A 13,651-nucleotide genomic window follows, 5' to 3' on the forward strand; every position below is an offset into this window, starting at 1 on the left:
AAATTTTATTATAATTCAGCTGCATCCTAGAGTTCATTTAATCAAACCCTTCTGAGAATTCAAATGTAGTTGGGGGAAAGATACTAGACTCAAGCCCTCATGTTATTCTCACTTGGAGTGATCCCAATAAACTAACCTTTTAAAATTGCTTGCAAAGTACAAAGAGGAAAAGTTTATGCAGACACGAATATCATCATTCGTGGCATTTATTCTTCCATTCCATTTAAATTCTCCAAAGGGCTTTTGAGTCCTTCCTTTATTTACATACTAGAGAGAAGCAATAGCTTGGCATCGGTTCTCTCTGAAAGGGATTGATTCAGCAATTGAGGACTTTACAATTCCATGAGCTGAGTCTATGTTTGTTTGAGTTTTTAAGGGGTAAAAGAAAACTCGAATGAATTCATTACATTGCCAGTTCAAATAGATAATGAGGGTCCAACTGAAAATACACTTTTCCTAGTGAAATATTACATTCTAGAGCACAGAGTGATTTTACGTCATTGGGCATAGTAATAACACTACTAATTTTTGGAACATGGGAAGTTGAAAGAATATCAGAAGATCAAAATACATGGCTGAAGATGCATGGATAAAAACATCAGGTCATAAATGATGGAAATTTTTCACAAGGTAATAATCCAACAAAATTTTCAATCATCTAAAGGAAATCCAGACCCCTATATAACCATTGACAAGAAAATGGACCCTATATCATCTCTCAGTTCCCTGCTCGTGTATAATACTGGCTTGTCACCTTTTTTCCCAATTATAATTATATTTGGAAACATCCCTTGCCCAGTGCCACAAAGCACCACATGTTCAACAAGTTCCCAAATCATTCGAATCTTACTAATATCAGGACATTACAGCAATCTTGAATTTCCAATGATCACATCCAAGGAATTCTCACAATGCAATCGTCTCTCTATATTTAAGATGAATATATAGCATAGGAAATTGAAAATGTTTGCTCCATAAATATTATGAGCAATTATATATCACAATGGCTTTCAAAGCACTTTCACAGAGAACATCTTAATTGATTATGACTCTGTACGGTACATAGACTAGTTTGTTTCTACTTTATGAATGAGTAACCTGTTTCTCAGAGATACTTGCTAAATTTTATGGCTAACAAGTAGAAAAATAGGGGCTAAGACCAATGTCTTCCTCTTCCTAGACCATTATTCCTTTCACTGCATCATGATACCCTCTCTTTTTGTATGCCACTCACCTACTATATAGTCCGTGAGCTGGTATCACAATATCAGATCTAATAGCCTGGACTTCTCATGGAATTTTCCATTACTCCATCTGAGCTTTATTCAGTTAGGTCCCCAGGTCATGTATTTCCTTCTCACCTTCAGCTTGCAAATCCTCAGCTTCCCTCAGAGCATAGCTCAGGCACCATCTCCTAAATGTAGTCTTTTCCTGATGTTCTAGTTATTAATGCTCTTGTTCTTAAAATAATTTTCTATAATGGTATATAGCTCATATTTACTTATGGACACACATTGTTTTCTCCCAATAGAATGAAAATTCCTTAAGGCAAGTACCAGGTTTTGTCTTTGTAACCCTAGCCTAGTACTTCAAATTAATGGGTACTTTGTGTGAATATATATGTATGTATGTATATATATACCTATGTGTATATTTATAATGGAACTGAATTGAATTTTAGGTCTGTTGACAAGTTATTCCCATGAACCTGTTCTGGAGATCATCTTGGATGACAACAGTAGCTTCAGCAATGGTAATTAGTACTAAAACTCTAAAGACTTCAAAGTCTCCCACTGACACCTACCTTGCCATAAATTTCATTGATTGTTATATGAACAAATATGGATGCTTCTGTCAGGCCTTCCAAGTAGACATGACGGTAGCCTGATAAAAGTACAGAAAACTGGGTCAACATGGCTCCACTCCATTTGTGATCATTTAGGACTAATCAATTTAGATACCCAAAGCAGGGCTATACTGACCAGGCACAAGACTACTAAAAGTCACTGTTCTTTGTCCAACGAAGTCTCTTCCAATGGGATCGTGATCCCAAACAAGAAAGCGAACCAAAGCTATATCCGGCATGTGTATAGTAAATGTCAGCGTCTCTTCCCAGACAGGGTTAAATCCTCAGGGAAACACAAGACAGATGAGAACATCAGAAAGCTAAGGTATTTGGCTGAAGGTGCATTGAAAAAAACATCAGTCATAAATGTGGAAATTATTCACAAAGGAATAATCCAATGAAATCTTCAATCATCTAAAGGAAGTCCAGATCCCTCTCCAGTCCTTATGAGAAAATGGACCCTCTATTATCCTCTTAGTTCCCTGCTCACGTATAGCATTAGCTTATACAATATTGTTTAGAACTCAAGCCTCCAAAGGATGTGAAATAAAGACTTGTCTTGAGCAGAGCAGAGTCCCAGTAGACTTTTGGGAGAAATGCTAATGAATCCCTGTAGCCCTGGTGCTCCTGACACTTTTGTCACTCTCTGAGACCAAAGAGATGTGAAATGACACCTCAAAAAAATCTCAAAAACCAATTTTCCATATTCTTCACACCTCTCTTGGAAAATGCTCATAGTCAGAAACAAAGACTAAAAACAAATAATGAGTCCATTCATGATCATCATTATTTAGGATACGATGAACTCAAGAAGGAAAGTAGAGCTGCAGTGCTTGAATGCCATATGAATTTTGAAATGTCTAAAAATCAGAAACCGCAACAAAAGACTTTGATTTTTATATAAATCCTTTGATTTTTAGAGTGCAAACTCCAGAACTAGAAAGATTTAACTATCTACAGTAATATTCTCTAGAGCGAAGAGCTAGACCCTGAATTTTACAGAATCACAGAACTAGAAAGCTCAAAGGGACCTCAGCAAAATCACCCACGCAGCACAGGAATCCACATTATGGCATATGCAAGTGGTCATGGAAGCTCCACTGAAGTCATGAAGCACTGACAAGTTTCTGACTTGATTTAAATTTAACTAAACTAGAAAATCCAAAGAAAATCTATTGATTTTGTTGGTTTGTTTCTGTAGGGAAAAAAGTTAGCTCTCAGCAGTTTCACCAGGAGATAAATAATACTTAGTCGTAACTCCTCCAAGATGTATCTGAGCACCTGCCTTCTATCTCCAACTAATCACCAACCTGATGGAACGGCATCCACATTGTAAATTGAAAAGTTACTAGAGTGACAGCCCTGAGCAAGGGGAAAGGAGATTTCTCGAATCTATGATTATCCCTTTGTTTGACTTGGTGAAAAATCTATCAAGCAATTATCTTGAGGCTGAAAAAGGAGGGAAATGGGATTTTGTCTTGTTGTGAAAGAACACAAGAAAGTAAATATGTTACTTTTAAAAGATGGGGTTTCTGTCCATCACATGCTTTAATCCACCTTCTGGAGTTCTCAAATTCTTCATCTACATGTAGCAACCAGCAAAATAATAAAGGCAAAATCAAGCAAAACAAAAAAAATCTTGGTTCTCGATTCACCCCAAATCTAAAAGTATCTTGGGAGGTTATTAAAACTGATTGATAAGAGGCAAAGTGGTGTAGAGCTGGACCTATTCTGGCTGCATTGTCCTGGGCAAGTCACTTGAATCCTCAATGCCTCAGGAAGCTCCTCTAAGACTAATAGGGACAGTAAAGGTAGAGAGAGTTCCTCACCAAGAATTTCCTATGCCAATGAAATCACAGGTTTTGTCCTAGAATAATCAGTAATGGACAGAAAGAGAAAGAGAGATATATAGATAAATGATAGATAAATAGATAAATATCCATAAAAATCTATAGAGGATTAATAGCTAGATGAATAGATAGAAAGATGATACATAGATAAAAGTAATGATAGATGAATGGATGGATAAATGATTGATATTTATCAATCAATATCTCGAGATGATTGATACATACCTAGATGATAGATTGATAAATGGATGGATGGATGAGTGGGTCAATGATAAATAGGAAAACAAATTAAATATAAATATATGTGAATGAATAAATGAATGTAAATATAAGTGAAGGAAGGAAGGAAGGAAGGAAGGAAGGAATGAAGGAATGAATGAATGAAGGCCAACATTCATCCAGTATTTAAAGTTTATCAAATGCTTTCCATGGTTCATTTCATTTGCTCCTCATTATTTTGTTATTAGTATTATGTTATTATCTCCACTTTAGAGATCATGAAACTGAATCTGGGAGAGATTCAATGATTTGCCCAATCATGAGTCTGAGACAGGATTCAAATTCAGGTGTTGTTGACTCTGAGTTCATCACTGTTTTCAGGCAGCTCCAATTGGACTAAAAAAGCCCTGGTCCAAAGGGCTATTATGTAAAAGGACAGAAGAATAGCAAAACAGGAGTAGATGGAGAAGAGCAGGGATACCCTTCCACTGAAGGGCAGCTACAGATGTGTCTTTCTTTGAAGGAAAAGATACCAGAGACAGTGAGGCTCCAAATGTACACACACATTAAAGAGGTGTGTTTTGTCTGGCTGGACGTGCCTTGCTTGGCATTGGAATTTCAAGTGACCATAGGAATGAGCAATTCCAAGAGTCTTTGGAGCTCTCAGAGATTAGTGACATGGGGAAGCCTCTGGCCCAATAAAGGAAATAACCTTACCTTCTGTCTTAGAATTGATACTATCAGATCCAAGGCAGAAGGGCAGCAAGGGCTAGGCAATCGGAGTTAAGTGACTTGCCCAGGGTCATGCAGCTAGGAAGTGTCTGAAACCAGATTTGAACCCAAGCCCTCCTGTCTCTGGGTATGGCTTTCTATCCACTGAGCTACCCAGTTGCTCCCTCAACAAAATTTCTGAAGAGCCAAGGCTCCCAAAGTTATCAAAACAAGTCATCCAATGAGTGGAACATTTGCTAAGTAAATGTCTACCACTAAAATACAAGTGGTATTTGATGATTAACCATTAAGAATGGGTGGTCCTCCAAACAGAAACAATTTTCCCTTGAAGGTTAGTCCTTTTTAGACACCTTGCTTCCCAATCACAAAGGCTGAGCATCTTACCATTGTCATCCACCACACGCGTTTGCTCTTTGCAACAATCCACAGGCAATCCAATGATTTCCACTTCTACAAATGGGTCAATGATCTAGTTAAGCAACAAGAACACATTCTTTATTGTTGTTGTAAACAGCTTCTAAGTCGTTTGTTAGTGCTGGAGAATCTGAGAAAATGTGACCAGAAAGCTGGAAATCAGATGCCTAAAGACATCAGGGGTCACAGGACTTCACAGGGAGGCTGGAAAGCAGATCAGCCATTTCATTCCTTTTCCATTTGGAGACTTGGCTTCTATAAAGGGTTGACCCAAATTGGAGTTCTACCATTTAGGATCTTTCCCATTGATTTTTTTTAAAGACGCAGATATCCGTATTCATGTTCACACACAGAGAATACAAACAGGGGCAGTTCTCTATGACATCATAAAGTTGTAGTAGCTAAAGATTTCAGCTCTTTGCTGGTCAGCCTGAGAATTTCTCTATACTAGGCTATGTTGGTATTTTCATAATCCAACCCCAGACCCATATCCAACACTTTTATAGTTCAGCAGGGCTTGCTTAACCCTTTACTAGCACAGCCTTCATGAACCCAGATTCACCTCCATGTCATTGAGGCTCACTGGAGGAGATCCTGAACACATGGAAGAGAATAAGCACAGGAACAAACAAAAGCCTGGGTTGCTTGGAGAAAGGGGAAAGCAGGATGAGAAAGAAAAATAAGAAAAGTCTTCCATGACGTGTTTTAGTATTGACAGAAAAGCAAGTACCAGGTCACTCATGGGTATCTTTGGAAAACCAGATCAGCTACATACATGATTCAGTGGCCAGGAAAACATACAATAACTTCTCCTGGCAAGTTATACTTATCTTTCTAAATCTATATGGGAAAACTTATATTTTGGGGGCACAAAGTTCTAGATCTGAAAGCTATCAAGTCCTATTCCTTCAATTTAATAGATGAGGAAACTGAGGCCCTTGGAAGTGAGAGAAAGGATCTCCCTGGTGTGCACTCCTTCTAATGATGAACACAATTCACCCATACCTTCTCATCCAGTGTGAGTGTTATCCATGTCCTCCTCTAAGAAAGCTTCTCCAGAGGACCCATCAACATCCTCATCCTCTCTCTCTCTCTCTCTCTCTCTCTCTCTCTCTCTCTCTCTCTCTCTCTCTCTCTCTCTCTCTCTCTCTTTCTCTCTGTGTGTCTCTCTGTTTCTCTCTATCCCTCTCTTTCTCTCCAACCGCAAATCTATATATATATATATACAACATCTATGCACATATAATATACTTGTTTGTACATATATAAAATAATCAGGATTTTAAATCCCTCTCCTATTGTGCTTAGATATTTAGCTAGCACACAGTAAGACTTTTCAAAAACCCTTATTGGATGATATTTCTGTCTCAATCTCTACAATCTACATTAGGTAGATTCTGAAATTTTTCCTTTTGTGAAATACTTAAATCAGCACCAACCTTGTTTTTGATTTCATGCTGTATGTCTTGGTCATCCCAGCTGCTGATGCCAAGCCCTCCAAGGTTCCTTCCCTCTACTCTGTAAGTATCCTGTCTATACCTGTGCATTATATACCATGCGCTATTACGTGAATGTCACGTCCTCTATGAGAAGGTCAGCTCTCTAAGGGAAGGAACTGTTTTCTTTAGATTTCTAGCACCCAGAATAATGCCTGACATATGATAAATACTAAATCGATGCTGTTTACAGAGTGTCTTCCCAAATCACAAATTCTTTTAAAATACAGGGGCAATTCTAGTATAATTGAAACTCAATAAAATCACCATTTGGGTCAGGAGTTCAGTCTTATATACTTTACCTCACCACGGTCTCCTAGCATGGAGTCTGGAGGTTTCGGGAGCTGCTGGCCGCTAATCACTTTCAGAATGAGCTGTTTTTTAGGGTTGGCAGGCAGTGGATCGCCGCAGAAAGGGTTGAACGTACCTGTGTGTTTATACCAAGAAAAGCAGAATTTCAAAAGCTCAAGTCAGTGTCATGAGAAAGTCAGCCAGCCCCAAATTGCCTGTGTCCTGCAGCAGTCCAGACCGAGGCAGCAGATGAAATGTGGAGGTGCCCCACTGTTTGTTCCTTTGGTCATTTCCATGGATCTATTTTTCAGGCTGACTCTCACAGGCAGTCTGTGCTAGTTGGCCTTGCATACTCTTAGGTTGGTGGTGGTTGTTGTTGTTAGACTAATTGGCCAAAGGGCAGGACAATGGATTCATTCTAAAAATGTCTCCCCAATTTAATGATCAAAAATGCTTTTTTATCATTTGTTTGAAAAAATAAAAAGATACCTTGGTTTTAGTATTTAAAACATTGAACCAAGTGAGTGAAGTAATTTTTTAAATGGAGAAAACAATCTCCCTTTTCTAACCTAGACACAAAAAGAACATAAACAAAAAACATTTTCTAAGTCATTTCATTACACCAACATAAATCTGATTTAGAAACAATAAAAATGGCTAAGTGATCCGGGCCCAAAATCCAGTGTGTATCCACAATATATTTTTCATTTTTATTAGAACTGTCAAATATTGGAATGTGAGGGTCTAAGACAGCTTGCCAAAATTGCAAAATTCTTTCTATTTTTAATACTCTGGTGACAATTTTATAGTAATCCTTTGGTTGCCAAGAGAGAGGTCAGGGCTCCAAATGCCAATTTCCTAGTAATGGATACTAAAGGTCAGGTCAAGACAATGACTTTTCAGACTATAAGAGCTCATGCTCATTTGGGCCATTCTTTATAAGCTACAATCATCATTTAACCACCAAAAAATCCTTTCTGTTCATCTAAAGCTAAGTAATTGTCAAGAGTATCCCAATCTCCAGAAAAGGACTCATCATCTTTTTGGGGTCCTGGACCCTTTTGTCAGTCTGGTGAAGCTTGTATACTTCCTTCTTAGAATAATGGTGTTTTTAAATGCATAAAGTACAATATATAGCATAATAAAGGAAGCCAAAGTTAAGTGGAAATCAAGATGTAACTTTTTCTCATCCACATCTATTGCCCTTCTCCTCCTGGGTTAAATATCCTTGCTCTAATCTTATTTCCTACTGGCCAATTATTGAACTATGGGTCAAACTATTGAATTATTGAATTATGGGTCAAAGAGGTCTTTGAAAAGATGGATTCATTTCAGCCTTTGTATTTCCTGGCCCACGGCACACAAAGTATGCTCCATAAAGGCTTGTTCAATTGAACCAAATAAGAAATAAAGGCAAACCTTTGCACATCTGCTGGGGTTTGAGGACGTAGCCACAGTTCCCATTCATCTTGAATTTGGCTCGATTCAACTGCATCATACGCCCTTCGGATTGGTAGTTCAGAGCAACTGTAAAATTTGAAAGTTGGGGGCAGGAGACGTTGTTAGAGAAGCAGCCAATGTAAGAATGACCAGCCCAAAGAAATGTTTTCCTTTGGTGGAAAGAAGAAGCACACACCTAACTGGCAACCAGCATTCCAGTAGGGCAGTGGGTTGAAGTTGCTGGAGTCAATTCTGTAGGCAGATGGGTAGATCCTGGTCAGCTGCTTTTGGTTGTAAATCATGAACTCTTCTGACTTCTGCTGCACCACTTGATGGGCTCTCGTTTCACTAAAGGATAACACGTTTCCTGTTGTCCCTGTTTGGTTTAATGGAAAAGGAAATGGGGAACCATGTCAAGAGGTCGATACCACTCAGAACATGAACATTTTATTTTAGAATTTAGATCTCACTTCAGGGCTATGAGAATCTGTTATTTCATCAGTATGGGTATTCCTTCTGCTGTGGCAAAACAATTCTTTCTCATATGCCTTGTTACATGATACAAATGCTGATTGATTGATCAACTGGATGACTGATTAATTAATGAGCTACTCTGTGAACCAGGCTGACACTTAGCTGCCAAGGCATGCCCAAATTTCTACATAAAGCCTTTCTTGCTCGGTAGGACTTACTAGAGCCTGTATTTAGTGGACAAATGTCGTCTCTGGGATCCAAGGATCACTGCTGGACTAAAGTACTTTATAATGGGTGGCAGGGGCATCAAAGGAAGGCTTTTTTTATGTTTGAGCCCAATGGGCCCTCCCATCTTTTTTTTTTTTATTTTGATTTAATTAGTCAATTTAGAACATTTTTCCTTGGTTACAAGAATCATGTTCTTTCCCTCCCCTCTCCCCATCCCTTCCTGTAGCCGACACATAATTCCACTGGGTTTTACACATGTCATTGATCAAAACCTATTTCCATATTATTGATATTTGCACTAGGGTGATAGTTTAGAGTCTACATCCCCAGTCATAACCCCATTGACCCATGTGATCAAGCTGTTGTTTTTCCTCTGTGTTTCCACTCCCACAGTTCTTCCTCTGGATGTGGAAAGTGTTCTTTCTCAGAAATCTCTCAGGATTGTCCTGGTTCATTGCATTGCTGATAGTAGAGAAGTCAGTTACATTCAATTATACCACAGTGTATCAGTCTCTGTGTACAGTGTTCTCCTGGTTCTGCTCCTCTCGCTCTGCATCACTTCCTGGAGGTTGTTCCAGTCTACATGGAATTCCTCCACTTTATTATTCCTTTTAGCACAATAGTATTCCATCACCAACATATACCACAATGTGTTCAGCCATTCCCCAATTGATGGGCATCCCCATATTTTCCAATTTTTGGCCACCACAAAGAATGCAGCTATGAATATTTTTGTACAAATATTTTCCTTATTATCTCTTTGGGGTACAAACCCAGCAGTGCTATGGCTGGATCAAAGGGCAGACAGTCTTTTATTGCCCTTTGGGCGTAGTTCCAAATTGCCCTCCAGAATGGTTGGATCAATTCACAACTCCACCAACAATGCATTAATGTCCCAACTTTGCCACATCACCTCCAACATTTGTTACTTTCCAAAGGAAGATTTATTACTCAGAGAAGGTTTATAACAGATTTCTCTCTATCAATAATAAGACTGAAGTTTAAACTAAACTGTCTGTGAGTAATCACTATTTCAAACCAAGTAAGCCCTATAAAATACCACTCCATATCTCCTGCAATCCTTTTGAGAAGATTAAAATTGACTTTGAATCATCTTTATTGCTCATGTTTATAATTAATTGATTTTGTCCTATAACTGCCCAAGTCATAGTTCTTTAGTTCAAAATTCAACTAGCTTGTAATGGTTTACAAGTTTAGAAATCCTATTCTTATTCTTGCCTCAAGCAATTCTGTTGTCCTTGGAGAATGAGGATGAATAGCAGACACCAGCATGTCTGATCTAGTATCTTCACAAAACCTAGCTGTCCTTCCAGGATGTCTGGTTTGCTATCCAAAGAAGTCTGGCCCACTTTCTTTTAACCTTGCAGGTAGATTCAAAAAATGAATACTTCTTAATCACAGAAGAAAAAGAGGGGGCTGTTGCTCGTCCCTTGGTCCAAACTTTCAACTAATCATATTGTTCCCTATTCCTTAACTATGGAACCAATCATGCTGTCCTCATCTCCATGACGTCACCTCCCATGTTATGTTCTTTTTTTGTCCTCCCAAAACCTGTGGAAGGGAAACTATCTTTTTTGCTCATGGTCTTTGGCTATAAATTCAGACAAACATCCACTCACCTTATTCTCAGGCTAGCATCCTGCTTTTAAAAAAAATGTTATCTTGCTTGGAGAAGCATGACTCAGTTTACAATTTTGTTAAGTTTCCCTTATGACACTTCTCAGGTAGGACTAGCAGAGCACTTTTTTGTTCACATTCCTGTCTTCTCCCTCCCATTTTCCATACTACCCTTCAACTCTACCCCTTACACGGAATCATTTCACCTTCCAGCTGCCTGGCCAATTCAGAAATATGCAAGACAAAGATTTCTGTGCTCACGGTGGGACTTACCCAAGTGACTTATTGGCAGCAGGGAGGAATTAGAGTAAAGTCTTAAGGCAAAAAACTAGCCTGAGGAATGTGGTTGTATTCAGGATCAAAAAGAAAGAAAAGGAAAATACACCTAAGTCTGAGGGAAGGTGGACCGGAGCATGGTTTTTAGGATCGTTGGGGGGACTGAGAGGTTTACCACTTGCTCAGAGACACACGGTTAGTATGCCTCCAAGGCAGGATTCGAACCGCTATCTATTATTAATGACTCAAATGCTACTATGCCATCTACTGGAACATAAAGTGGAGAGAGAATGGAGCACAGTTCTGCCTTTGAATATTCATGGAGCCTCTTTGCTAGACCTCAAGCCCTCTGCAGAATGAGCACTCTTAGATCAGGCTTCCCTAAGCTGTGAGATGGATTTGGAAGGGCCCGGTGGGGGCCTCTTCCTAATAGCAATTCACTCACACACAAGACTGCCGTTCGAATGATTTTTCAAAGCCACCCAAACACATATCAATGAGTCACTCAATAGAGCTGAGCCACACGTGCTATAGAATGTCCCATTTTAATTATGTCCTGTTCGTTTTCTTGTGCAATAAAAACAGCCGAAGTTCAACTTTCCATTAGAGCTAATAGGACTGGCTTTCTCCCTGCATTCAGTGGAAGCGATATTTACACACACACACACACACACACACACACACACACACACACACACACACACACACACACACACACACGTTAGAAAAAAACTCTTCATCAGAGGCGAATGCAAGGTATACAAGAGGGAAAGCTGGGATCACAGGAGGGATGGACTCAGGAGTTGGAAGCCATCTTAAACACCATCTAATCGTGGCATTTTGTAGAAGTCTCCTCCGTTCCTTCCTTCCCATTGATAAGGCCAAAAGAAGGTATATATTAAAAATAGATCCTTTCACCGGTTAACCTTGTCTGCCGTAAGTTTCCTCAGAGTAAAATGAGCTGGAGGAGGAGATGGTGAACCACTCCAGGGTCTTGGCCAAGAAAGTCCCAAATGAGGTTGTGAAGACTTGGACACGACTGAACTGCCTGGACACCAACCTAGCACCATGGATTATCTGTTATGTGTGTGCATTGTAGTCTGTTTAAGCACTGGGTGAGATTCAGTCTACTTGCCTTGATGGAGCTAACGCAGGCTCTATAAAACATATGGCCCCCTGACTTCCCAAATGGCCTTTGTTTGAAATGCCAAATACCAAGGTTAACTCATTGCAAGGGCTATTACTGTTCAGTCATTTTAATCAAGTTCAAATCTTCCTGTTTCCATTTGGGGTTTTCTTGCAAAGATCCTGCAATGGCTTTCTATTTCCTTCTCAAGCTCATTCTAATGGAGAAACTGAGGCAAACAGGATTAAGTGACTTTCCCAGGGTCACACAGCTAATAAGTGTTTGAATTTGCATTTGAACTCAGGTCTTCCTGACTCTAGCCCCAGCACTCTATCCACTATACCACCCAGCCATCCAATTTCAAGGTGAGTCAATATTTTAAGGATCAATTAACTTGGTGTGGGGAAGTCAACTTCTTCATTTCCTTTGTGAGTTTTTAATTGCATATCATGACGTGGGGAATATTTATTGCATGAAAGCACTGGTAAAACCTATAATAGACCATTTACCATCTTGGGAAGGGAAGGAGAGCATCTGAATCACAAAAGATCAGAGAATAATTGTAAAAAATTGTTTCTACATGTTATTGGAAAAAATAAAGTCTAAAATAAAATTTAAAAATGTGTGTGGAGTATTCTGCCCTTCAATACAAATGGCGAGCCTTCAGTAACTTCACTCATTCAGTTCAAAGATCTTTAAGGAATTTTTCTTAGCAAACAACTCCTTTCCTATCACCCAAGACAACCTGGTGTCAAACTCTCTGAACTTAACTAGGCTGGAACTCAGACAACATGAGTCCTTCGGGCTCGTGTTCAAAACCATTCCAGCTTAGCTGAGCCTGCCAGAGCTGGTGCTCTATATATAGCCTTCAAGGACCCAGGCCATCAAAGAAGGAATCAGAATAGGAATATCAAAGGTATAGGAATCCCTTACATTGTATAAATGTTGTCTTCCTATTGAAATATGAGCTCCTTGAAAGCAGGGATGATTTCATCTTTTTATCCAGTACACAGTAGGCACTAAATAAGTGTTTCTTGATTGAGCAATTTGGAAAGACCTTGGTAATATCAGAGAAACATAAGCCTGATGGTTAGTCTTACCATCATCCACTATGTCTTGGGCTGCCACCGAATTGGTATATATTACTAAATCGGAGAGATCCCGGCAGAGCTTCATGGTTTTTCTTCTGCGGCCGAGCCTGTAAAAGAGCACAAACTGCTTTTATTGCAGTCTATGAGGTGCTCCATACAAGGAGTGTTTCTTTGAAAATCCTTGCCATGCCCCTCCCACCATGGAATGTGCCATAGTTTGTTGCTTCCCAATCCTACCTCCAAAGAGATGTGCCAGCATGGGTCCTGGCAGGTTGCCCTGATCCTTTCTTGTTTATAGTAACTCTATCCTGTACTTTTCTAGTCCTGAAAGGTAAGGACCAGATCTCCTCTATTCAATGTTCTCTTAACCACTAATACTTAGTATCAACCAAGGCATTCTTCAGGATGCTCCTTCCTATGTGAACAGGAAATGATCACACCATCCTTCCTTGAAAGTGATCGTTGCTGCATCCTTTTCCTTTTTATCTCCAGCACTGAGTACAGTGTCTGGCACACAGTAGAAGCTCACT

General features: G+C 39.3%; 1 protein-coding gene across 1 annotated transcript in view; it reads right to left on the minus strand.

Moving 5' to 3' along the window:
• Nucleotides 1–13,651, minus strand: part of PLCH1 (phospholipase C eta 1) — a 232,135-nt gene that overhangs the window by 7,541 nt on the left and 210,943 nt on the right. The window contains exons 14-20 of the mRNA XM_056808478.1: nt 13,131–13,228; nt 8,485–8,664; nt 8,268–8,375; nt 6,860–6,984; nt 5,032–5,116; nt 1,983–2,129; nt 1,805–1,884 (exon numbers count right to left, since the gene is read on the minus strand). Coding sequence (XP_056664456.1) covers nt 1,805–1,884; nt 1,983–2,129; nt 5,032–5,116; nt 6,860–6,984; nt 8,268–8,375; nt 8,485–8,664; nt 13,131–13,228 — 823 coding nt within the window. The remainder of the gene's footprint in view (nt 1–1,804; nt 1,885–1,982; nt 2,130–5,031; nt 5,117–6,859; nt 6,985–8,267; nt 8,376–8,484; nt 8,665–13,130; nt 13,229–13,651) is intronic.

Source organism: Monodelphis domestica, chromosome 8 (assembly GCF_027887165.1).
Source record: "Monodelphis domestica isolate mMonDom1 chromosome 8, mMonDom1.pri, whole genome shotgun sequence".
NCBI classification, from domain to species: domain Eukaryota; kingdom Metazoa; phylum Chordata; class Mammalia; order Didelphimorphia; family Didelphidae; genus Monodelphis; species Monodelphis domestica.